This window comes from Cygnus atratus, chromosome 1, assembly GCF_013377495.2.
Source record: "Cygnus atratus isolate AKBS03 ecotype Queensland, Australia chromosome 1, CAtr_DNAZoo_HiC_assembly, whole genome shotgun sequence".
NCBI lineage: Eukaryota > Metazoa > Chordata > Aves > Anseriformes > Anatidae > Cygnus > Cygnus atratus.
This window is the reverse complement of record NC_066362.1, coordinates 178,619,175-178,643,215: the sequence shown is the minus strand read 5'-3', so window position 1 is coordinate 178,643,215 and position 24,041 is coordinate 178,619,175. Positions and strand designations below refer to the sequence as shown.

Below are 24,041 nucleotides of genomic sequence, written 5' to 3'. Positions count from 1 at the left end.
AAGGAGATCAACAAAGAGACAGAAAAATAGGAGGCAGAAAATACAAGAGGAGGAGCATCTTATTTGGTAGCTGAGATGTCTTGTGAAATCTCTCCCTTACTTTTCTCCACTGGAGGTTTTCCATGTTGTATGAAGTCAAAGTTTGCAGGAGCAAGGAACACATCTAGGATCTCAGCATCCTGTACACCAGGGCAGCCATGTCCTCTCTTGCACGCATTCATGTAGCTCTTTCCTCAGTGTCCCACTCCTGAGTTACCACGTGTCCTCTGTCCAGCCCTGGAGGCCCTTTCAGGAGGAAATGAGAAGTTTGTCCTAGGAAAGAAAGGCTGAAATGCGTTTAATGTGGTGAAATGACTGAATTGTCATCTCGTTCAATAACATGTCACACCGAAAGCTCTATAAAAAATGGTCTACAGAAAGCTGAAAATAAACCAAAAGAGAGAGAGAGAGAGAGAGAGAGAGAGAGAGAGAATCAACCCCAACCCCAACCTTAATCCTCAGAAATGGTAAGTGTAGGATGGAGATCCAGAGACCAAAGCTGACAAAAAGAGCCCATGGTGCTGCAATCAGACCTACACAGCCTATGCCAGTGGATTTCCAGCAAGGGTCTCCCCAACTTTAAAAGTAAGTAGACTCCATGAGATTTGGCTCTTTTGGGCAATGGTTGTCTTGCATGTAGATGGTTTACCATTTCCCAAGAACAACGTAGTCACCCCCTGGTGACATCCCTCTTGCTGGTGGTCAGAGCAGAGGTGGTGGTGAGGTCAGGGGATGCCAGGGCTTTCCTTCCCCCAAAAGACAGTGCTGCAGGATGGGAAGCGTGGCGACTGACCTGACCTCTCCTGGCTAGGGGAGACTTTTGTCTCAGATTTGAGGCATTTTGACAGGGCAGGGTGGAAAATAAATGAACACTGTCATTCTTTGCTCTGCTAGTTCTGCGGGTAGAGAGAGCACTGCAAACCTGGGAGATGCTGGGCTGGTACCTTTCCATAAGCATGAATGTTAACTTAGAATTTATTATTATTATTATTATTGCTTTAAACTTCGACTCTATTAATAGAGATAATTTTCCTACTGTAGGTGGAACATTGTCTTTCTGGCTAAGTTGAGCCTCCCTTTCTGTTCTTTCTTTCCACCTGCGCCCTCCCTGTATGAAGAAAACTTTTGGAAGAACTATTCTTTGAGAATTTGAGGGGGAGGAAGAAGAAAGTACAAGCTATGATTTGTATGAAATTAAAAGAAGAAGTATTTGTGATACAAAACCAAATGTGCCCTCAGAACGGGATGCAGAGAGGAAAGAAGAGTTACGCTGAGTACAGCATGATTTATTTTCCTTTCTGTTCTCTTCCTAATGCTCCCGAATCCTGAGCATGATCTCCACCACACCAGGCCATATAGGATGTCAGCAGTGTTGCATGCCCCGTGCTCTCTCTCTGCTCCACCTACACTGCCCCAGCCCAGGGCAGTTGTGCATTACCACACGACAGCTGCAAGAAAAATGCAATGTATAGCCCATAGAGCACACCCTTGGCCAGGATATCTGTGTGGTTGGGATGGGCTTGGAGACATCGCCCCCACCGAGAGAGGTTGTAGGTTTGCTCAGCAACCACCCCCTCATCTCCTCCCAGCAGATCCACAATGCTTGTGCCGTCCTTCGGCGTTCCTGAAAGAGCAGTTAGTGAATTTAAATGTCATGTAATTGTGATAGCTGGAGGTTGCCTGATGGAAGGGAAGCATTTTGATTGTCTAGGGGTGGATTTGGTCTAATTATCTCAGATGAGACCAGCAAATCTGCTCTTCTTGGAGACATGCTGTTACTGTAGTAACTTGTAAATGAATATTGGATGATGAGTTATTAAAGCCAGTCTGAACTGGTAAGTTTATGAGCACAGTGGGCAATCATTTCTTCTTCTTCTTCTTCTTTTTTTTTTTTTTCCTTTTCCATATTAATTTCTTCTCGGTGCGAATGTAAATAACAAAATCAACAGGTCAGATATAGGGCTCTTATGAACTCTGCCTTCCCTATCAGACAGAGCAGATGCAGCCAGGAACTACTTTATCACATTGCTTTTAATTAAAGCCTTTAATGGTTTTGCACTTTGTTAACAGGCTTTATACAAAATACAAAGTGGATAAAGCATGAAGTGAATCTTAAGACAATTCTACATTTTGGATTATCTCTTTTTACATATGCAGGCTGCCCACTACATCACTCAGAGCCACCACCAGCACTGTATCATGAGAGATCTGCTGATAAGCAGTGGTTATATACCACTCTTCTGGAACAAGAGCTGATAGCATGTACCTTGGCTCCCGATTCTTTCACTGTGTGGCCAAAGGGGATGGTGTTTAGAGGCTTCACCTTTGCTTTGAACAAGATATAAAATTTTTATCCATTCCAAAAAGAAGGTAAACCTCCCCATGCCCCTACCCATCAGCAGCTGCAATGCTACACCAAACACTCTGTGCTATGGTTTGTTGTCACTGCATTGTGCCCAGTCCTAAAATGCAGCAAAGCAAATTCAAGTTGCAGTTCAGGTCCTGAGTACACATCCCATACTCCAGCCCAGCTTCTCCTAAATTCATAATGGCTCCAGCCCTGCTGTAAGGCTGGGCAGTCTGCCATCATTTGCTGCTGCAAAGGGACCCCCAGAACTGACCCAAGAAGCAAATGCTCAGATTATCTCTAAACTCCCAAGAGAGGAGGAAGACCATGTTTCTGTCTGGCAGCTGCCCACCCTTTCCACCTCTGGCAGCTGCAGCTCAGGCTCAGGGGCCTAGATTTGTCCCCAGTAACCATCTGCAGATCAAGGAAGCTCCCCATGCTGGAAGCAGAGTCTGTCTCCACTCCCGTCATGGTCATGATGGTAGACCAGCTCCTGCAGAAGACTTACAACCAAAACAGCCTCAGTCAGATTCTTGCTTGGGTACCTCGGTAGAGGTTTTAAAGGGTACAGGCAAGAGGACTCTTGTGGCCTTGCAGGATCCTCCTAGTGGAGCAGGAGCAGTTTATTGTCTTCTATTATTCCCCTTCATTTCAAAAACTCCTCAGAATTTCCAGGATTTATAAAATATATATATATATCTGTGCCAGATTCTTCGTAGGAATCATCCGTGTATACGATTTTGCTTGTACATATTCAAGGTATTTTGTTCCTCAAAGAAACCACAGAAAGTGATCTGATGCCTAGTTGCAGAGTAAGATCCAGCAAACACAGCTGGTAAACTGGGACCATTTGTCTTGGTATCCACATCCCCCATTTGCAGCTTTGGCTGAGGTGGTTTTTCTCCAGCCTGAAATATGTGAAGTTTCAGAAGTTATCCACATGGAAGGTTCATCAAACTTGGTTTTAAAGCAGGAGAGATGGGGTTCATGACCTCATTCCACCACGCTGATGTCTTTGCCTGTGTCTCCCTAGGAAAGTATGTCTGAGACTGAAATGCTTTAGTGTGGATCCTGTTTATATTTCATTATAATTACATTGTTTGCAATGTATTGAAGAATGTCAAGTTTCTTGATATTTTCTTGCATTTCAAAGCTGCATGACAGTTTTATGTTGAAAACCCTGATTTTTGAAAAGCAAGCAAGGTATTTTAATTCGAGGATAATGTCTTTCTTTCCATCTGGGATACATTGAAAATGCTGTAACATATTTTTGTTACATCTATAGCTAACACTAAAAAACTATTTTCCTTTTTTTTTTTTCTTCCCAAAAATATCTCTGAAAACATGTGGCCTCAACTAAAATTCAGGGTCCTCTGCTGCCAGGAAACGTGGTTTCTACAGTGTGGACGCAGTCTAAAGCAGGATTTTCTCTGCATGCTCAGAGGTGTGTCATTAGCATGAGGAGAGCCATTAGCACATACTGTGTGCCGTGTCAACAAGTCATGCTTGATTATGTTGCAAAGTGAGATTAGCAAAATGAGCTTGGAGTTGTCCTCTCGCTGCCATTAGATAGTGCAGAAAACAACTACTTCCCCACTGCCAAAGCTGCAACTATTATTCAGTACTTAAGAAATTCAACTGATGCATTTATAATGGATAGAATTTTGTGTAATTAAAATTTTAAATAAATCCCCAACATGAGCCCTGGTCTGAACTTCTTAATTTCAGATATGGAAGTAGCGCTTTTGACAAAATAGGTTGAGAGTTTTTTTTTCTTTTCTTCTCTTTTCTTTCGTCTGAGAGATTTACAAAATCTCATTAGCATACTAAAAAATAGCAGAGGAGAAATTAACTGGAGACCAGGATTAAAAGACTCACTAGTTTCTTCATGTCACCTTTATAGCTCCTTGGAGCATCTGTCCCTGTGTGGTGGGCGTAAGTAGCATGGAGGTGGATGTTAGTGGGTGGCAGAGGTTTTATGAGATAGAAAGAAGCTGAGAGTTAAGAAATTATTGGAGCAGTTTCCATACCGATGAGAAGGGACCGGGCCCTCAAAAAAGGCAGATAAAAGGAGGAAGATGGTAAGACAACTCAGTAAATAACACATTTCACTGCCAATTTGTTTAAATAGAAGCTCCGAAAGTCACTGCGGAGCTCTCACCAAAAGCATCTGCTGTGGTTAAGGGACCTGGGGGGTAGAATCCGACACTTGCTCTTGTTAAACTTCATATTGTTGGTGATTGCCAAGGACAGCAAAAATAAACACGTTGTCAAAATAAATGGGATTCCATCCGCCAAGTCCCACCTGCAGGCTTTTTTAAATAAAAATGTACCAGGATGGTTTAACCCGGACACAGCGATGCGTTTTTACCCACTGCATTATTTTCAGAAACGCCTGATACATATCTGCAAGTGTTTATGAGTTTATGTACAATATGAGTTTATGTACAATAAGGGTGTGTGTATTTGTTTATGTGCATATATATTTTAATGTATATTTTAAAGTCAGTTGGAATCAAGTACCTCCTATGAAAAAGGTGTTACCCCAAACAACTTGAGTTGTTCTTACCAAGTCTCTTGTAATTCAGCAGAAAAGCAGTAGTTAAGGAGGAACAAATTTGCATCCACAGAGAAAGCAGATACTGGTTCCCTGTCAGGAGAAGGATTAAGTTGCAGTGTCCCAGGGCATGCTAAAGCTGGAAAAGGGTAGAGAGGGAGCACTACTTGCTGGTCTGGGACAGCTGTCGTGTCCAGGCATTCAGGCTACACCACTGAGTTCACCAAGCAAACACCTCAGGCTTTACGTGGATTAATGAGCGTTTAAAAGGTTGTGTGTGATCCCCAGATAAAATGCAGTTGCACGGGTGTGAAGCGTCTGGAAAATGATGATTACTCACAGCACCTGCTTTGCTGACAGAAGTGCTTATTGACTAGGCAGTGAACGAGTCATTGTCCTCACTCCTTGGGATGTTCCTCTCGGCACTCGCTGCAGTGTTCACAGGCACATAAAGCTCGTTTTTTGCACACTATATGTGTTGCTGTAACTAAAAGTATGAATGAGCCATCTAGGCTCCCTGTCTAGCACTGGGGAACACTGGGAATTGCAGAAAGATGACATTTAACCTTTTCTTTGAAGAACCGAGCAGCATTTTTTCTTCCACGATATGTCAGTGCTGTCCGCCCGCCTTTCACACCAGACCCTCAGGGTGTGGGTCCTCTCCCATGGGGTGGGAGGCCTGGATTCAATCCTCCTCTCATCCTGAGGGATTTGCAGGCAGCAAAGCCCTCATCTGCAAATCAGGACTTTAATTGCAAGGAGTTGGATTCCTTGGGACAGCCTTCTGCATGAAGCTGTGCTAATGCATAGAAGAAATGGGGGCTCAGGGAGTCACGAAGTAGCTGGTGTCTGCACCCAACAGGATCAGGAGCTCAGCTGGCCAGGGTTGCTGCCTCTGTTTCCACTGTTTACTCCACAGATGACCCAAAGAGTTTAGTGGATAAAATACAACAGCAAGAGGAACAATACCAAAACCCTTTCTCCTGAGTGGAGGCCCCAGCTTTGAGGCTTCAGACTCAGAGATTTGTGTGTATCTTCTCTACCTCTTGTTGACTCTGCTTGAATTTTGGGGTCCACAGTGACCAAGCTCCACTGCAAGTCCCACCAGTTATCCTACATGTGGCTAAGGCATTCCTGGGCAACTGGGGGTTTGAATCGTTTTCAAATCAAAGTCTTTAGCTGGGAAACTACTGTGAGAGTGGACAACACACACCGATTTTCTGGATGTGCTAGATTTTTTTTTTTCCAGATTTGCAAGATGCATTAATAACCATGCTTCAGACAAGCTCTGAGTGGATTTTCTATCAAGTCACTGGTGACCAGAGGTGTAACAGTGCAAAGGACACACAGATTAACCCCCATGTGTGGACAGACATCCGTTTCTCTCTCCACATACTATGTTGTCTTCGGTACAGCAGAAGAAGCCTGTATGCTACAGCTCCCTCCTGTCCAAAATGGGGCTGCCCTTCTGCTCCTTGGTTAGAAACTAGGAAAAGAAAATAAAAAAAAAATAAAGGAAACGTGGATCTGCCCTGAGGATGGGAGTGATCCCACTTGTGTGCAGAGAGCAGTGCACAGGGGGACTTCCCTTTGGTCTGTCTTGAGATCAAGAGAATTGCACTCTGGAGCTCTGCATGGGTTGTAAAAGGAGCTGATGTACTTCAGACTTAGCCACCTACTCCTAAAATGCCAAAGTTAGAACAGATGAGTCATACCTGGAGCAATTTGTTGAATTTTTATTAGAAAGTCTATAGAAAGGATAGAGCAGGACTCAGAAGCACTGTGTACCAGGTTCAAATATAAGTGCGTGTTTAAGAAAAGTACCGTGTATTTGTAAATTGCTCTTTGCCAAATGTACAAAGAATTACACTGTAATAAGCCACATCATTAAAAAGAAATTGTTCTGTGAGCAGCAGATCCTGCTTTCCTGGGGTTTTATGTCTCGTGACTGGATTATCTCGGGTCTAATGAGGAGTACTCTGACTGAAGCCTTTTCTCCTGTTCATAAAGACGCTGTCTCATGTGAATTTTCTGCTGTCTGATATTACATTTGGACTCAAAGTGCAGTTGTTTAGGCTCTCTCATATTTGAAAATACAATTTTGCCCATGTGGCAAGCTATTCTTCTCTGGAGACACAAAGGGGTCGTAATTTTCCACCCTGCTGCATCTTTTCACAAAAGCAGTTGAAAACTAAAGTCTTTGAGACTTCTATCACATGGTTAAATTTGACTGAAATTGGCCAACAAGCTAAAAGATTATGGAGAATAAGATTGGACTGATAAAACAATGCAATAAACTTTATTTTATTAGGTAATCAGGAAACAAATTATAGAAAGTAAATATTGGGGAAGCTTAAACATGTAAAAAAAAAAAGTCCATAAATATTTAAGTATTTAAATGCACTCAAGGTGACCATTTTATGCCTCTTTTGTCTTTCAATTTTAGAGGTTCAATTCACAGCCGTATGAAAGACCAACAAGGGCACAGGCACCCCAGTAGTTCCACTTATTCCCCAAAGTGTAAGTGAAATAACAGTTTACTGTGAAATACTTTTCACAGAGATGGGGAAATTTAAAATATTTCTGTCAGAATATTACAAAATTCAGTAGTTAGAAAAAGGAATGTTGAAATTCAAAAATCATATTTTGAAGATTATTCTCACCTAGTCAGGGAATAAAAATAGATCATCTGGACTGTGCAAAAATTCCAGAATTTTCAACAAACCTGAGCTGATTGAAGTTAGACCAAAACATCCTTTCCTGAAGTGATTCATGAAAAAATTTCAAAACCGAAAAATGCTGAAGGGAATTCTCATTTGTTTGCACTCACACACACACAATAAATAAATAAAAAATAAAGGAAAGGTGCAAGATACAATGAAAAAATTGATCACTGAAAATTATTTTTCCAGTTTTTGAGCCATGAATCATGATTGCCATATCACAATTTTGACGACACTTGTATTTTCTTACCTTGAATACAGCTTAGATGGATGAGCTACCGTTGCTGTCCAAGCTTATCAAATTAGGAGAATGCATTTTTAAATTCAATTACATCCTCAGTGGAAATGGTTTCTCTGACTCTGATAATCTTTGGAGAGGAATTATACACAGTCTATAAAGCTTCGCATTTCAAAACCTAATTTTGAATGTTATTCAAGAGGTTAATTTAAGATTCATCTTCCAAAAGAGGAGTTAAATAAAACTGATAGAAGGCTGGAACTTGTCAAGTGGTTGAGAGGTTTATCAGCATGTGAGTATGAGTTCATTAGTTTTAATTAGTATAATCACTAATGTTGCATTAACAGTTTGGTGAGAGAAAGTAATTGCTCACACCCACTGTATTAGATCGGGAGATTAGAATTCATTTTACGAGGCAATTAGCATTTCAGGGATTTTTTAAAAAGCTTTTACGATCTGCCATTGCAGTAGCAATGTTGCTTCCTTCACCAAAAGAGTTCAAATTAACCATAACTTTCATCCTAATGGGATGCAAAAATTAATGTAGAATTAAGCGTGAACCACTCCTCTTCAGCAATCCCACCGCGATAAGCAGGCAGCTAAAGCCACAAACCTCGATTAGTTTATAATGACCTGCTTTATTTCCCAGACAATGATAGTCATTTATCCGTCCTCAATTCATTATCTTGTTGAAAAGTTTATGCTCCTGAATTTTATACAGCAAAACAACTAAAAAAATAAGAAAGCCAAAAAGTAGGACAATACTACTTCAGTAATAATTTTCCAGAGAAAAAGCTATGAAGTCGAGTAGCGGTGCTTAAATTGTCAATTATTCTTCATATCAAATGTCAGAGGAAGTAGAAACATCTCCCTTTAACACCCAATGTCTTGGGAAGAGCCATGCATTATGCAGCAGAAATCATAACCCTGCTGTAGCTGTCATGTCCCTTAGACAGCTACTGACAAATGGAGATCCTGAATGGACACCCAGAAATGTGTCATCCTGGTTGGCAAGGAAGCCCTGGTCATCTAAGAGTTTTGACAGCTGACCCTAGAGGTTGCCTTCCAAAATGTCCTGGTCATTTAAGAGTTTTGACAGCTGACCCAAGAGGTTGCCTTCCAAAATGTCCTGAAAAGTAAAAATGCAAGTTCTGGGGGGGAAAACTGATGGCAATAAGAACCACTGTGAGTTTGGTTGTGGCATCAAGAAGGGCAACTGTTAGATGCTAGATCCATACTGCTCCTGTTATTTGGGTACAAATGTTTAAATGAGTAGACATGGAACAGAAATACTCAAAACACAACATTGAGGTTATTTACACAGATTAGGCTGGCCATTGAATTTTCAGATTTTTGTTGTTTCTTTTGGTTTATGAGCAGTTGTAATGGTGGAATGTGTGAAAACAGAGCTTGGACCTCAGGTATGGCATTGCCCCTATAGTGAGTGCCCCCAGTGCTGCTCATGGTGGTGTACTCCCTGCACTCCCCACTGCATTGCATGGGCACATGTCCCATGGGTTGCACCTTCTACATCTGCTTTTCCAGGCTGTGCAAATGTGTATATGGCAGAGTTTTAACCATCTCGTATTTTCCAGCTTTCCCTCATAGGTACCTGTATAGAAACCTCCTCAATCTTTTAAGGAAAGATGCTAATAAAAGTGCAGGCTATGAAGAGGTTGGACCTATGCATGGTTATAAAAACCTCGATTTATCCCACCTAACCACTCCAAGTTATAAGCCCACAGCAGACTGCAGTCACTCTCACTTGGGTACCTGGAGAATTACAGAAATCTTCCTAAAACATATATTAAAACAAAATGTACTTATTTATATATGTACACTTACTTTTTACACTCTTTATAAGCATCTCCAAAGCAGTTCAGAAGGAGACAGTGTCCTCCTATGTATAAGCTTGTAAAATTGAGGTACAGACAGACTGGATCTCAGCCTCGGTCACTCTGGCAGCAGCTGGTGCCACGTTTTGGAGGTGAATTACTCCAGCTAAGGCCTGAATCAGTCGGTGGAAAGGGCTGCATCCCTCTATTGACTACAGAGACAGTCTTAGGTAACCAGGTTTCTGTCTCAGATGGTTGAAGTAAATGCTTAAAATTAGGTAGGATGAATCATGACCGTCATGCTCGTGCCTGAGGGTTTGTCTACGCACAGAGTTATTGCAGCAGAGCCATTACTCTTCCTGAATAGCATTACATGTGGACACACTTTGGGTTGAGTAAGACTTACTCATTTCTCTTCAACGATGTCTGCCTGACAGAAGCAGAGCAGTTTGCTCCTTAGTTCTCACATGCAATCATTCTGCAAGAGCCTCTGCCTTTCCATTTAGCTGCCTTACCTTAATCCAAATTAACTTTAGCATAAAAATGCCCTAAATTTGCCATCTATCCACCTTTGAGAGCCATTTAAGATTTATGTAGGAGAGCGCATCAGTTAAGCACAAATACATTGACCAGAAAAAAAAATGAAGGCACCGTATACAATAAAAACTGACTTTTATTTCACAAATTATGGGTGTTATAAAGCATATCATTTCAGGAGAAATGCCTGTATTTGCCAGTGTGTTTCATTAAAGAATAATAAAGCCATGCATATTTCATTTCCTTGTTCTGAGCTGCAAGAGCCATAACTATATAAAATGCCCCATGCTGTCCTAGTATTTTTGGGCTTTTCTTTCTTTTTAATCAGATTTTCCCCCCTGAACTAATGAAATCGCTCTTTAAACACATATATCACTTTCATTTAAAGTGACTTATCATGGCTCAAACTGTTTCTCTCTTCTCCTGGAGAGCAAGGCAGCCGCCAGCACCTTTTGCAGTGCAAATCCAGGCCTGGATTGCCCCTGCTCTCAGTCTGGTTTCAGGAGTTTGGGTTACGGATGTTGCCTCTGATGTTGTTTTAGGTGGGATATTGTGTGCCTGCACGTGTTCCTTGTCCTGCTGTCACGTGTAATTTTTCTCTTCTTGCAGTATGCACCGACCCGCTGCGCAGCCGCGCAGACGTCCACGGAGCAAGGCGGCCTTCCTCCCTGCCATCACCATGAGGCCGTGCACGACCCCCAGCTGGTTCCCTGTACGTGCCCGCTGTTCTCCTGCCCGTGGGAAGGCCACCTGGAGGTGGTGGTGTCCCACCTGAGGCAGACCCACCGCATCAACATCCTTCAGGGGGCAGAGATTGTCTTCCTGGCCACGGACATGCACCTGCCCGCACCCACAGACTGGATCATCATGCACTCTTGCCTTGGCCACCAGTTTTTGCTGGTCCTCAGGAAGCAGGAGAAGTACGAAGGCCACCCGCAGTTCTTCGCCACGATGATGCTGATCGGCACGCCGACCCAAGCTGACAACTTCACCTACCGGCTCGAGCTCAACAGGAACCAGAGGCGCCTCAAGTGGGAGGCGACCCCCAGGTCGGTGCTGGAGTGCGTGGACTCCGTCATTTCGGATGGGGATTGCCTCGTGCTGAACACTTCTCTGGCTCAGCTCTTTTCTGATAATGGGAGCCTAGCGATAGGAATTGCAATAAGCACCAGCAAAGTTCACAACGGCGAGGCTGAAATGTGAGGCGAAGAGGAGGAAGAGGAGGAATCACGGTGCTCCTGCTGCCTCGTGAGAGCCAGAACTTGCAGACATTTTGGGGGGGGTCTCAGGTCTTTTATGGTATTTAGTACTGGTCCACAGTGGGCATTATGTAAACATCCTGTGGTTACGGTCTCTGTGTAATGTATTTACTGTTTTGTTAATACAATTTTATGAGAAATTTTAAAGAGGCTAATCCATTTATTGGCGCCTTCCAGCAATGCTGGAGCCTTTTGGGTTAACACTGCTCTCCTGGAAAGTGCACCAGCGGTAACCCAAACAAACCTTTGGTCTGAGAATGCCATGAAAATATGTTTCCTTTGTTATCTGCCTAATTGCCTTGTTTTAAGGAGGCCCCCCATGCCTGGTAAAAGGTAAAGTATTCCACCAAGGTTCAAGAGCACCCAATTTGCAACAGGTTCCTTCATCACTGATTCACGAGCAGCTTCAGAGAAACTGGTGCACTGCAGTGAATGACCTCAAGTGGACAGAGTTGTAGAAGGTTTCAGACTGTCGGAGGAAGTTTGTGCCTCCCTTCCCACCTTCCTTTTGCACCATTTACTTACCTCCCTGTGGCTTTTCCACACCAGCACCAGAGATTTAACTTTTGTTCTATGGTCACAACCAAGCCCCAGCGAGTTTTTGGTTTCAGAGCTCCCTTTATCTCCTGAAGAGGCAGCATTCACCAGCCAGACTGTGAACATTTCAGAAGAAAAAGTAATTTTTTCCACCGAGCTGGGGCCTTGGAAACTTCATCCTGCATTAAATCAGCAACGACAGCTAGTGGGTGGTCACTGCGAGCATGGTTAAATCTCATTCATGTGTCACGATGCAGAGTGAGAGTCCTGATAGATGGTCTGCTTCCAGGATGGAGATATCCATAACCTACAAACAGGACATTCACCTTTTTAGCTACTATTTCCTCATGTACTCCAAATGAGATTTTCAGAAAATGAAGTAGCAGGAAATCCCTAAATTGTGTACTGATCTTACTAGTGAATTCTGTGCCCCTTAGCCCCACAGCTTGTGCTGCTAAGTATTGTTTTAAAACTACAGTGCTGGAATATCTGTTTGCAAATTGGCTATGAAATTTGGAATGTTTTCCTTTAAAAAGGACCTTGACTTTTTTTTCTTCTATATACTTGTGGGGTTATGATTGTCCCTTTCTTCTGCTGAGTGTACAGACAGCAGTGGTCAGAGGAGCTCCTCCCTTGGATGGGGGGTGTGTGAGCTAAGAACAGTCCTCCATCATTTCAAAAGGCATCTCACATAGCCAGCTTTGGGTACGGAAAAACCTTGATGCCAATCTCTCCCACCTGCTGCTTTCCTGGGAATTATTATAAATGATGCCTGAAGTAAAACAAATTGCAATTTTCCTGAGAAATGCAGGTAATGCATCTTCTAAGTTACGTCCTCACCTGGGCTTTCACAGCAGTTCACCTCTCAGAAGGGAGCCAGGACCTCTTCAGTAGGCTGCTCGTGACCACATAGGAATGGAGGCTGAGGTCTGAAGAAGTCTCGGCCCTCTAAGAGTATGCAGGGACATACCCACACAGCTCTCCCACCTCCAAATCCTGCAGGGGACGTGCTGGTTTGCAGCACTTCACTAGAACATGCAGGCTTCAGAGTGGCTTGCTTTTCCCTGCAATGTTAAATATTCAGAACCAGCAACTGCTGCCCTTTCCCTAAATGATGGTAATAAATAAATCATTGGCATTTTTGTGGACTGAAACTGGCTTCTCCAGCTCCTCTGGCAAATATTCTGCTGCTGAACTAAAAGCAAAAGCAATAAAACGCAAAGAAAAACAATTCCTCTAGCTTAAACTTCCCAAGCTCTTTGTAGTGACCTAACATTGTGCTGCTTGTGCTGTCCGACCACAACCAGCTCCAGAGGAAGATGTATTCCTCAGGTGTTCACTTGTTCCAGACCATTTACTTCTCACTCATTGGCACCTTTGCTTGAAATGAAGAACACACTGTTGGTATTTTGGGGCATGCCCCTCTCCAAAGAACTGGTCTATTTCTGGCAGGATAAGCATGGTGGCAACAGTTCCCTGGGATGGGCATCTCAATCCCTTGCCAGTGTCTTGGTTTTCTGGTTTCTCTGGTGCTGGAGGCCCGGTGGAAGTCGGACCTCTCCAGCACAGACCTCCTCACATCTCACACATCCTCTTGCCTCCCTCTGGAGCTGCAAAACCCCAGTTCTGGCAGGGATTTCAGAAATCTGAATACCTTTGAGTGCTGATGAAAATCTGCCCAGTAAGGATCCCAGGACAGAAAGGGGGGACGCATTTAGGGAAGAACAGAATTATGGGTACCTAAAACCAATCCTAATAAGCATTTCCACATAAAACTCAAAAGTTTAAGGGTATATTTAATGCCTTTCTACAACGTAAGACATTCTAATTCCCTCATAATTCAAAGCCTATGAGCAATTCTTCACTGACATAAAGTGAAGGTGAACAAATATTCTGCATGATGGGACATAAATCCTGAAAAGCTGGCACGTAGGCTCAACAATGACATTTGGTTTACATGCACTCTTTCAGTGCCCATAATGTAGCACTTTTTGCAGCTATCTGATCATGGCTGAAAGGCAGTTGTAACTTGGTTTCCCAAATGAGATTCTGAACTTTTAGATTCTAGAATTAATTTTGTACTAAAATATTTTATATCTTTATAATGTGTTATATCCAGTCACTCCAAACACCTTCAAAAACACGAAGAACACAGCTTTAAATCTCCGTGAAGTAAGGAATTACCCTTATTCTGGTACAGATGAAAATGAGATCTTACAAAAATTGCTACACAGGTGCTGCAAAATTCTGTTTTCCTGTCTACCTGAGAGTATTGGTCCTATTTTATTTATTTATTTATTTATTTTACATAGACAAAATAGGATATTTAAAAGCTTTTACATATTTGTGTTCACTGATGGATTTTCTTCTGCCTAGATTAGTAAATTGCAACCATAGTTTCATCAGACTGAGCCAGATGGGTTGCCACCAGATACACTAGGAAACCTACTCTGGTTCTCCTGCACTATCCATCAGGCACAGTGTGAATGTTAATGTCAGGTCTGCAGTAAAACAGCATTAGTGCTTTTAGCTCAATCCCATTATGAATTAAGCTCACATCATATATCCACGACTCCTTATAAATCAGTTGAAGCGTCCCGGGTCTCATCATCTTGAAGATGACAAAGGATCTTGCTGTGTGCAAGGTAGCAGTGCCAGCCTCAGGGTTCGCTGAGAAGTAGGGCAGTAGTCCCCTTCCCACTGGACTGTGATATGATATCCTACATTTCAAGCCATCCTTTATGAATACAGGCTGGTAAGCTATTAAAGAAAGGAGCGATGGTAAATTCTGGAAAATGAAAAGGTTATAATAAAATGAATGGGCTACAATAAATTGCTGGGAACTGCTACATGGCTCTCTCTTTTGGGCATCAGAGGAATTAAGGCTGATTGACAGCACTGTAGTATAGGTGATTTATCTGCTTTTCCAGCACATAATACAGCTGAAGAACACTGATGGGAGCGGGGTCTCTCAGAAAGGACACAGAGATGCACTTCTGCTCCAGCTGGATCAGAAACACCTTTCACACAGAGCTGCAACTTATGAACAGTCCAGACACAAGCAAGAGTTTTTATTTATTTATTTTAAATAGAATTAGTGCTGCATGCTCACACTAGCTGAGTAAATGGCAGAAAGCAAAGCCTGTATTCTGCTGCATGTACCATCACCAGAACACTTAACAAAAAGTTCTGCCCCCAGCAGCTTCCAGGTGACCCTGAGGAAAACCAGGGTGTTTCAGAGTGGGGTAGCACAGGGCAGCACCTGCAGCCAGCTTTGCTATCTTTCACCCCTATAGCTCTCACCAAGGTAGGGAAGTATCAGCTGAAACCACCCAAAAAGTTTCTGGAAGAACAGAAAATTGCATCTATACCTCTTACCCTTGACTGGGACTCTTACCTAGTCATTCTTTCCGTCTCCACAAAGGCAATAGGTTAGTGCATAGCTCTTTTATCCCCCTTTTGGCACTGTCCCTTCACAGCAGATATGTGAAGGATTAAGCAGGCAGTGATAATCTTCAAGAGAAGGATGAAGGCATTCATTCATTGCAAGGATGGCTCTTCCCACAGTACTTTCTTTCACAAAGGGACACCAGGCTCCAAAAAAGAGCCTAACATACCTTAGTGGGAGGGAAACAGGAAACACCAATTACAAAGACTGCTGTCTTTCATGTAGAATGAGCTTTATATCTTCCAGGTACTGAAAATCCTCCCGAGACACTGCCTATCTGAATACATCACTTAATCTTGTAGAAAGCCCCAGGACTGAGGGGTTCGCGCAGTTAGAAATTGCATCAAGTAACCTTATTGAAGACAAATGGCTTTGAACTTTCATGGCAACAATGATGAACTGCTTTAACGTCCATGTAGTGCAGGCTGGAAAAATTGGGGCTTTTAGACAAAGAAATAAACATATTCAAAGGAAAACGTGAGATGTGGGGCAGAGTCTTAAAAGCACTTTCCTTATTGCCACAGACTGGATGTCTGCTTAGTGAGAGTCATTTCACTGCCAGTCAAGTCCCACTGGCCTGAATTCAAGAGAAACACAGATACTCTTGCTTTCTCGATTAAGGGAGACCACTTTAAAAAGTCAGCAAATACTGCTAGGCATGAAACTAGTCTGGAGAGGATCTTGTTTTTCAGACTGGACTGCCTGGCCAGTGGACTGTGGGGACAGTGTTGCACTTCCTACTCATTCAGGGTGAAGCCCCAATCTCATTTGGCCTGATACGGAGCTGCAGGCACAACCAATGTAGACATTTCCCTCATGTTATCATCCCTACTTCACCTATAGGAGATAACATCTGTCAGGCAGCTGGCTTGAAGCCTTAGATGATTTTAAGACTGCTCCCTAAAAACCTACTAATATTGACTGAGATGGTTTTAGGGCTTGAGACACCAAGGCTCCACTGAGGCTCTGCACCAGTGTGTGTGCATGACAGGGATGCCTCTGCCTTTCATAGCAGGAACACTAAATATAACCACAGGGGTCTGTTTGGTTCTCTTCTAATAAACCTTGGCAAATAGCTGGACCACATGACACCAGTTTTAGAGATGCTCAGCCCAACAACAGATGAAATCAACGATAGTCCCTCCCTTAGCTTTGAGAATTAAATAGGATCTTGCACAAAAACATTAGGCCGTTTCAGATCTCCATGAGAGGGCTCCTATTTTGGGATACAGGTTCCTCTCTGGCTTCCGACAATGACAGCAGGCTACAAAACATGGGAGGTCATACTGTGTCTTCCGCAGTGGGGTCCTGATCCTCAGAAAGGTCTCTGGGAACTACAGTAATATAAATAAATAGCAGTATAATACAGCAGCATAAAATAATAATACAGTGAGACCTTTCATGGCTGATAACATCTTTAAAAATAGCAACTGATTCTGAAAGGGATCATTACTCAAAATGAGCTCCAGGTGATGGCTGTGCTTTTGCTTTATTGAGATGTGGAAGAAGATATCCTGAAGAGTGACAGTCTCAGGGCTACCCTGATTACTCAGTGAAATGCTGAAATGAAAAAAAAATGAGCTAAGAGAGTCCTGAGTGAAGCAGAAATATAGCATTGTTGCCTCTGGGCAGTGGTTTCTTGTGACGTGTCCTTGGGAAAGGATTTCCAGCTGTCAGAGAGGGCTGAACTTTGGCTCATGATAGCCCCTGCTCAGCCACTTCTGGAGCATTTTCAAAGAAATGTTTAACTGGGACTGCAAAGAGGATAAATATCCACTGAAAGGTGTGACCAATATGAGAGCTGCCAAGGAGATTTATTCAGCCTCCTTTGGGTAAGCCTCCAAGCGGCCACTCTGCTGGATTGGCAGAAGGCAGGGACAACCCCGGGTCTGAGGAGGGCTGGCTGGATTCCTGACAGCGTGTAAATTTTACAGCAACTCTGTGTGATACCTCCAGCACTGAAAAACAGTGGGGACAGAGCCTGGGCCCTCCAGCGGTGTGCATTTGTACCAGCTGGTGTTGGCGGGCCACGCTGTGGGTTACAGCAAACTCACCAACTCTATAGGGTTATGTAGGAGGACCAACACACGTTGATTGTTAGCTGTGCATATAGGGGAAAATAATGTTAAAAACACATTTCTGGGTTTGATCTGTCCTGAGAGTATTGAGGGTGAGAACTTAACTGTGCTGTTTGTGCTGGGCTGCATCACACCCACACCTTCTGGTTGCTCTTCCTCCATTATCTGAAAGCCTGGAGGAACCAGAGCCGAGTTACCACAAGCATCAGAAACCATCCTGCCATTACAGTCCCACCACTTTACTAGGCTATGCCACTTGTTCAGCCCATAGTGGTTCAGCTGTCCATCCTGGGTCTAAGCTAACTCTACAGATCACAGCCACCTGCAAGACTGATTTACTGTATAGTGTGTTAAACTCCATTTTCCTCTCCCAATTGCCTTGAGAAGACACAACAGACGCATCTAGAAACAGGTCTGAACCTTCATGGCCAGGGTAGGAGCTACACTGCAGGTGAATGTTGACAGTGGGACAAAAAGTCACCCAAAATCTAGCTCAATGACAAGAAGTGATGGAGTTCATCCACAGCTGAAAATGAGAAGAAATGGGAGAATGTTGATAAGGACAATTATAGCAAAGTGTCTGAAAGTAAACATGACAAGAAAATACACTCCCAGGCTAAAGGTCAACATTTTTTTTTTGGATCACCCTTTGGTTTTGGTCATAATGCCCTGGCAGAAAGCAGACACAGCTTAGCTTTCGGACCTCTTTGGCTGGGCAGCAGCCAAGAGCAGCATTTACTCATTACATGTAAACTGAGCAAATTGCCTGGGGGAGAGAGAGAGTCAATAAACATGGAGCCTCACGGCACCGTTTGCACAGAGTGACCTTTCAAAGTATAATTGCATGTTAAAAGACTCGATGGCAGTCATCTCCTATCTGAGAAGTGCTAACTGAGCTGGCTTGGGCTCTTATTTGTCACGAAACAGGAGTGTGTTGGAACAGAGCTGTGTAGACAGAGGCTGCTTTTGGCCCCCACATGAAGTGCCACAGAGGGCCTGTGGTTCAGGAGAGGCCCTCCCGACTCAGCTACACCAATGTTTGGTCTCGTGTCCTCTGGGGAAAGGCAGAAAAAAGAGTGGTGATGGTGGGAAACATTTTCATTGTCACTAAAATGCCCGTTGCTTACTGCTCTCTGCTCATTTGCATCAGTTCATCCAGGGGAGGTTTTGATTTTGGTCACGGTAATGTGTGATCCTGAGCATGGCCATAGGTCCCTCACACTGCAGCCTTCAGATGAAGCTCTATCTCAAACTGGTGGGTAGGGGGTCACCATCCCTAAGGCAGAAGAGCTGGTTGTCCCCTCATCATCCCAGCAGGAGGCGGGAGAAAACCACTCAGATGTCAGATCCCATCCCCTGCTCCCCTACTGCTGATGTTGAAGGCTGAGCCCTCTCGCTGGCACTGCAATCAGAAGACCTAAGTCCCACTCACAACACTGGATCCAGTGGTTCCCAGTGGCTGGCACTGGAGCTTCAAAGGTGCCTTTCTAGCACTGGAATCTGAGCCACCTGAACTAGCTCCCTGTGACCATCTCCAGTCCTGATGCTCCTGAATACCCTGTCATCAGCATCTACTCTGAAGAGCCTTCTTCTAACTCCTTGGGTACCAAAGATATTCAGTGTACCCACAGCCCTAGAGCAGTCTCCTTCCCTGGCCAGCTGCCTTGCCTCCAGAGCAAACACCCAGCCTACAAAAATCTCCTTATTCCTCCACAGACAGCAGCTCTGTCCCCTTGCAGGGCTCAGAGGCACTCAGTTCAGTTCTTTACCGGGTCTTCCTGGATGAGAAAACCTCAAAAGGCTCCTGTCCCCACTGGGACATTAGCCTTAATTAACACAATATGTATGCTAAGTATGTGTTGTCACTCACTGCAGACAGTGATCGAGTAAATTTCAAGTCACTCGTGGTGAACCCTGGTTTTTGCTGTTGAGATAGAGCCTGTCCATGCTGGTTTGCAATACTGCACTATTGCAGGTGTGCAGAAAGTCTCAGCAGCTCAGGGCAACATTAAACTGCAGGACAGCTTCCCTCATTTGTACCTAATGAAACCAGAGCCTGTTCTAGGCTTTTTTATTCATGTGATGCTTCTAGCCCCTGCTCTGCTCTGAGGCACCTTTCTTTTTTTTTTTTTTTTTTTTTTTTTTTTAGGGAATGGTTGCATTTGTCACCATAATTGCAGAAGACTTCATACTCCCAAAGGGTTAGGGGATCCTGGCTCTCTCTTCAGCCTTGTGCTAGATGCCACATCTCATAACACAATGTCATTTCCCAGGACAGACACATTTAACCCTAAGGCAAACTAGCACAAGGCATTGCAAAACATGCAGCAGGCAGAAAAACAGCAAGAGAATGTGAGACAGGCTTCCAGTTTCAGTTAGGAAGAAGCATCAAGGAGTGTGCAAGGAGTGCTTGGATCTAAGCTCCAACAGGAAAAACGAGCAATCCTGATGCACACAGAGAAGAGGGGGGGATCTGGAACATGAGGACTCCATGATTTAATTACAGTCCAGGCCAACTAATCCAAATGCTTAATTAACCTCAGAGATGCTGAGGTGTGCCCATCTGTGAGCATCAAAGACAGTACCTTCAAAAGCACAATTTTTTCCTTTCAAAATTCAAACAGTGTCATCGCCCTGCTAATGTTAATTAACAAAATTAATCTTCTGAGAAACTGGATCTGCTTCTTTTTTGCATGGGTAGTATATGGCTATGCCACTTGAGACCCTTATGATGGCAAAACCCCTATGCAGCTGCTTGCTTTAAGGACCAATGCATAGCAGCTCTTTCACAGGACTTCAGCTAGGAGACCTATGCATTATGCTTAAACATTTCAATGAACAGGGAAGGACTAAGCACAGAGATCGGTATGAGTAACCTGCCTGAACCCAGGTGAGTTATGCTAGATTGGAATTTAAGTAAAGAAACTGACATAGCAATGGGTAAGGAATTTACTGTACAAATCCTAAGCAATGTTTTCTTCCACACATTTCTGATATATACTTGTATTTGTTGGAGTCCATATTCCACTGTCCACCCTCAAATTTTTGCCATTGACCTAATATATTACATTGTATGAAGTGCTTTGCTTTAACATGCAATAAAACCTCAGAAAGAATTGCTTAATCTGTACCGACTTACATAATTTTCTATAAATTCTTATGATGATGTACTACATGAAAGAGCAGCAATAAACCCTTCTATTGGTATCTGTAAAACATTTGACAATGTCTGCCACAGAAAAACACCATTAAATCCTAGTTGTTATTCTCAGCTTGTATCACCTACTTGCATTGGGGGGATGCTTTTATGAGGAGGGTAGTGCATCATGAGAGGGTAGAAATGAAATATTAGGAAGAAAAGAACAATTGCCAAAGTACACTGCCTGCAAGAGCCTGCTTTGCAATTTGTTATTGCCTACCTTTAATCTTCTACAGTTGTAACAAGTTTGAAAAGAAAAGTGTCACCATCGCCACTATAGATGATAAAGGTAAAGCCAAGTTTGGGCTGCTCCAGTTGCTCTCGTGAGCTGGATTCAGCACCCTCAGCATTCTGTGTCAGCAGCTTGAAAACCCACATGGGAATCTGAGCTTTGCAGTCTGCTTCTGTGTCTAGCCCAAAGCTGGTCATGGGAGGGGTTCTCGGCATTTTCTTATCTTCCTGTTGTTTGACTAAACAGAAACCACACCAGGCTGCTCTCATGGCTCGCAGGCTTTGGGAGTTGTGTTTTATCTCTTTGTTTATTTGTGTGTGTGTGTGTGTATTCTTCTGGCACGACTGACAAGGAATAAGTTGTCAAGGACCTTCAGAGACCAACTCTTTAATTTCAGGTTGGCTATCCTCAAGATCAGAATTGGGAAAGATCTCTAACCTTATTGCCTGTCAATTCCTTTTAACGTCAATCTTCTTCTTTGCTCTCTTATTGCCAAAACCTGTTTCAGGCTCTCATGAAGCCCGATAGAAATTGCCTTGAAAAGAGTTGAATGATCAGAACTGACCAGATGTGCAAGATGAATATTCATGGTTTATTGGAACTACCCCCACCCTCTTCCCAGAGCAGGGTACCTCCAGCTGACCTGTTGACTCTCATACAAATTACAGCTTCATTACCATTCATTCCTCCTGGAGCCTGGCTGCAAGGGACATTGAGCTCGTGTTAAATAATTCAGCAAAACAGTAAAAGCAAACTGTACCTGATTCAGACTAGACCCACCTGAAATTTTCTGCCATATGTGCAAATGAAAGGGGACTTGAAAGAACTACAAGAACCAACTTCTGCCCTTGGACATGAAGCGTGGATGTCATCTCCCTTGGTTGTAGACATCTGGAAGGTGAGTGCCTGCGTCTGCATGGGTCACCCTTAGTTTTCTTTATAGGGAGTGAGGGGAGGCAAGGAGTAAAGTCATTGTATTGCTCACAAAAGAAGATGAGCTGATGGTGGAGGAGGAAGATCTGTCAGGTTTCCTCTACACAAATGGTAGCAGAGCAGTCGCTAGTTTGCAGAGAGGGATGCCAAGCCTTAAAAATTGAAGCAGAAAGGGTCAGAGGGCTTTGGCTTTCTGTGGACTGAGATGATGCTTGGGGAAGGCAGCGTGTCACCTCCTTTAATACAGCCAAACATCACGCGCAGCAAGAAGAGGGGCTAAAAATAGCCTGGCATGCTAATGAGGGCCTGGCACACACCACACGTACAACCAGATTATGATTCTTTTTGAAAACGTAATAATTTAAGGGGTTATTTCATTTTGTTTCTTTCTGCTGCGGCAAAGTGTTCAGAAACATGAGGCTGTTCAGGCCTTGAATTTTTTCCTCCTTAATCTTAGGAAAATGAAATGTTAATGGACGAAGGAGAAAATGACTAGAAGCAGGAGTCGCTTTATTTTTCCTGAAGCTGCACGCACGTGATCAGCAAACAAAGTGGGTCAGAGAGCGCTTTCATAACATTTCAGATGGCTTTCCACACGCTCCCAGATGGGGGACTGAGATATTTCATACACAGAAGAACTTTGATCTTCCCCAATTTGTAAGTGCTAAGGGCTGAAGCATCTACACCTTTATTCTAGCCCAAAACTTAGGCAGGTGGCTTGTCTGCAGCCTCTCAGCACCCACTTTTCAAAACTCTCCAGCGTCCCCCAGGAGCACACATGATGCATCTTGCCTTCTGTTGCAGACATTGCAGGGAGCTCCATCCCCAGCTTTGTTACCCATTCGCCTGAAGCCCTCCAGGTTAGCCCAGGAAACCCATTTTTATGGGACACCCAGTTGCCCAGCTGCCCATGCAGGTCACACGTGGGCTTTCCCTGGAGATAGGGCATTGCATAGCATGGGGCTGCATGAACCACAGCTCAGAGGGAACCAGGCTGAAAATCAGAGCAGAAAGTGTTTATGAAACATATCTTTTTTGCCTGTCAGAGGCAGCCAACTACCTGCCTGTTAGCAGCCTACATCGGTGAACCATAAAACATACAGCAGATCGGGAGCTGTTTTCTGGCACACACACGCTCGTCTCCTATAAATACTGCTCCAGGAGGGAGCAAAACAGGTATTGTCTCTTAATGTTCCCATTAAACACAGCTACACAGATGGTAATTAATGCATCATGACATGCCTAAATTGTAAGAAGAAATTGCTGCAAGAAGAAGTCACCGCAAGAACAGCAGGATTCGGATGAGTGTTCATTTTGAGACCGACTCTTTTTTTCCTTTGCTCAAAGAGCTAAGGACCAGCTATTCCACATTATGAAAGATTTATTCATCTGCTTTCCTGAGTTTCAGGTCATAATGGAGCTTTGTTATCTTTAATAGATTCATGTACTCCTTCCCTAGTGCTTTGTCAAATAATAATACTTACAAGGCAATAAAAGCAAAAAGAAAACACAGAAGGAAGAACCACTCCCTGTGCCATAAGTCTGGGGCAGGTGAATACGTGTGTGCATTTTTGTGGGCATGTGTATGGGAGAGGGGCTGTTTATTGCACCAGCCAGTGCAGAATGAAATAATTTATGTACCATCTACATGCAAATGAATCTTTCATTTAGGTAATAAACTGCAGCCTTGTATAATTTAGCCAAACAATGAAGCTGCGAGGACACCGCTACTAATCTTCAGAAATCAACTGTGCCTTTTCAGAAAGGATTTTTGTCTTTCTATGAATTGATCAAACTTGACAAGTAATTTCAACCTAATGTTCACGGCTATCCTCCTCTCTCCTCACCATCTGTAGGTGAGAAATCCTATTTTCTGGAAGTGACAGGGTAATGCAGCAGGCTGCAGACATCTGTAAGAAAAGAAGTGGTTTTCCCAGGGCTACAGGCAAAATGAGGGTGAATTCAGGAAGAATACGAGTAGGGTTTCTTTTCAAACAAATGATAAGTTCTTCATGCCTGAAACTGTCCATATGGAGATAGGATTTTTAAGACACTAAGTTTAATGAGAGCAACAGAGAA

General features: G+C 43.4%; 1 protein-coding gene across 1 annotated transcript in view; it reads left to right on the top strand.

Annotated features, from left to right (window-relative positions):
- The window catches only part of SIAH3 (siah E3 ubiquitin protein ligase family member 3), a 39,795-nt gene extending 28,316 nt beyond the window's left edge, over positions 1-11,479 (top strand). Inside the window, exon 2 of the mRNA XM_035553435.1 lies at positions 10,886-11,479. Coding sequence (XP_035409328.1) covers positions 10,886-11,479 — 594 coding nt within the window. The remainder of the gene's footprint in view (positions 1-10,885) is intronic.
- The last annotated feature ends 12,562 nt before the right edge of the window (positions 11,480-24,041 follow it).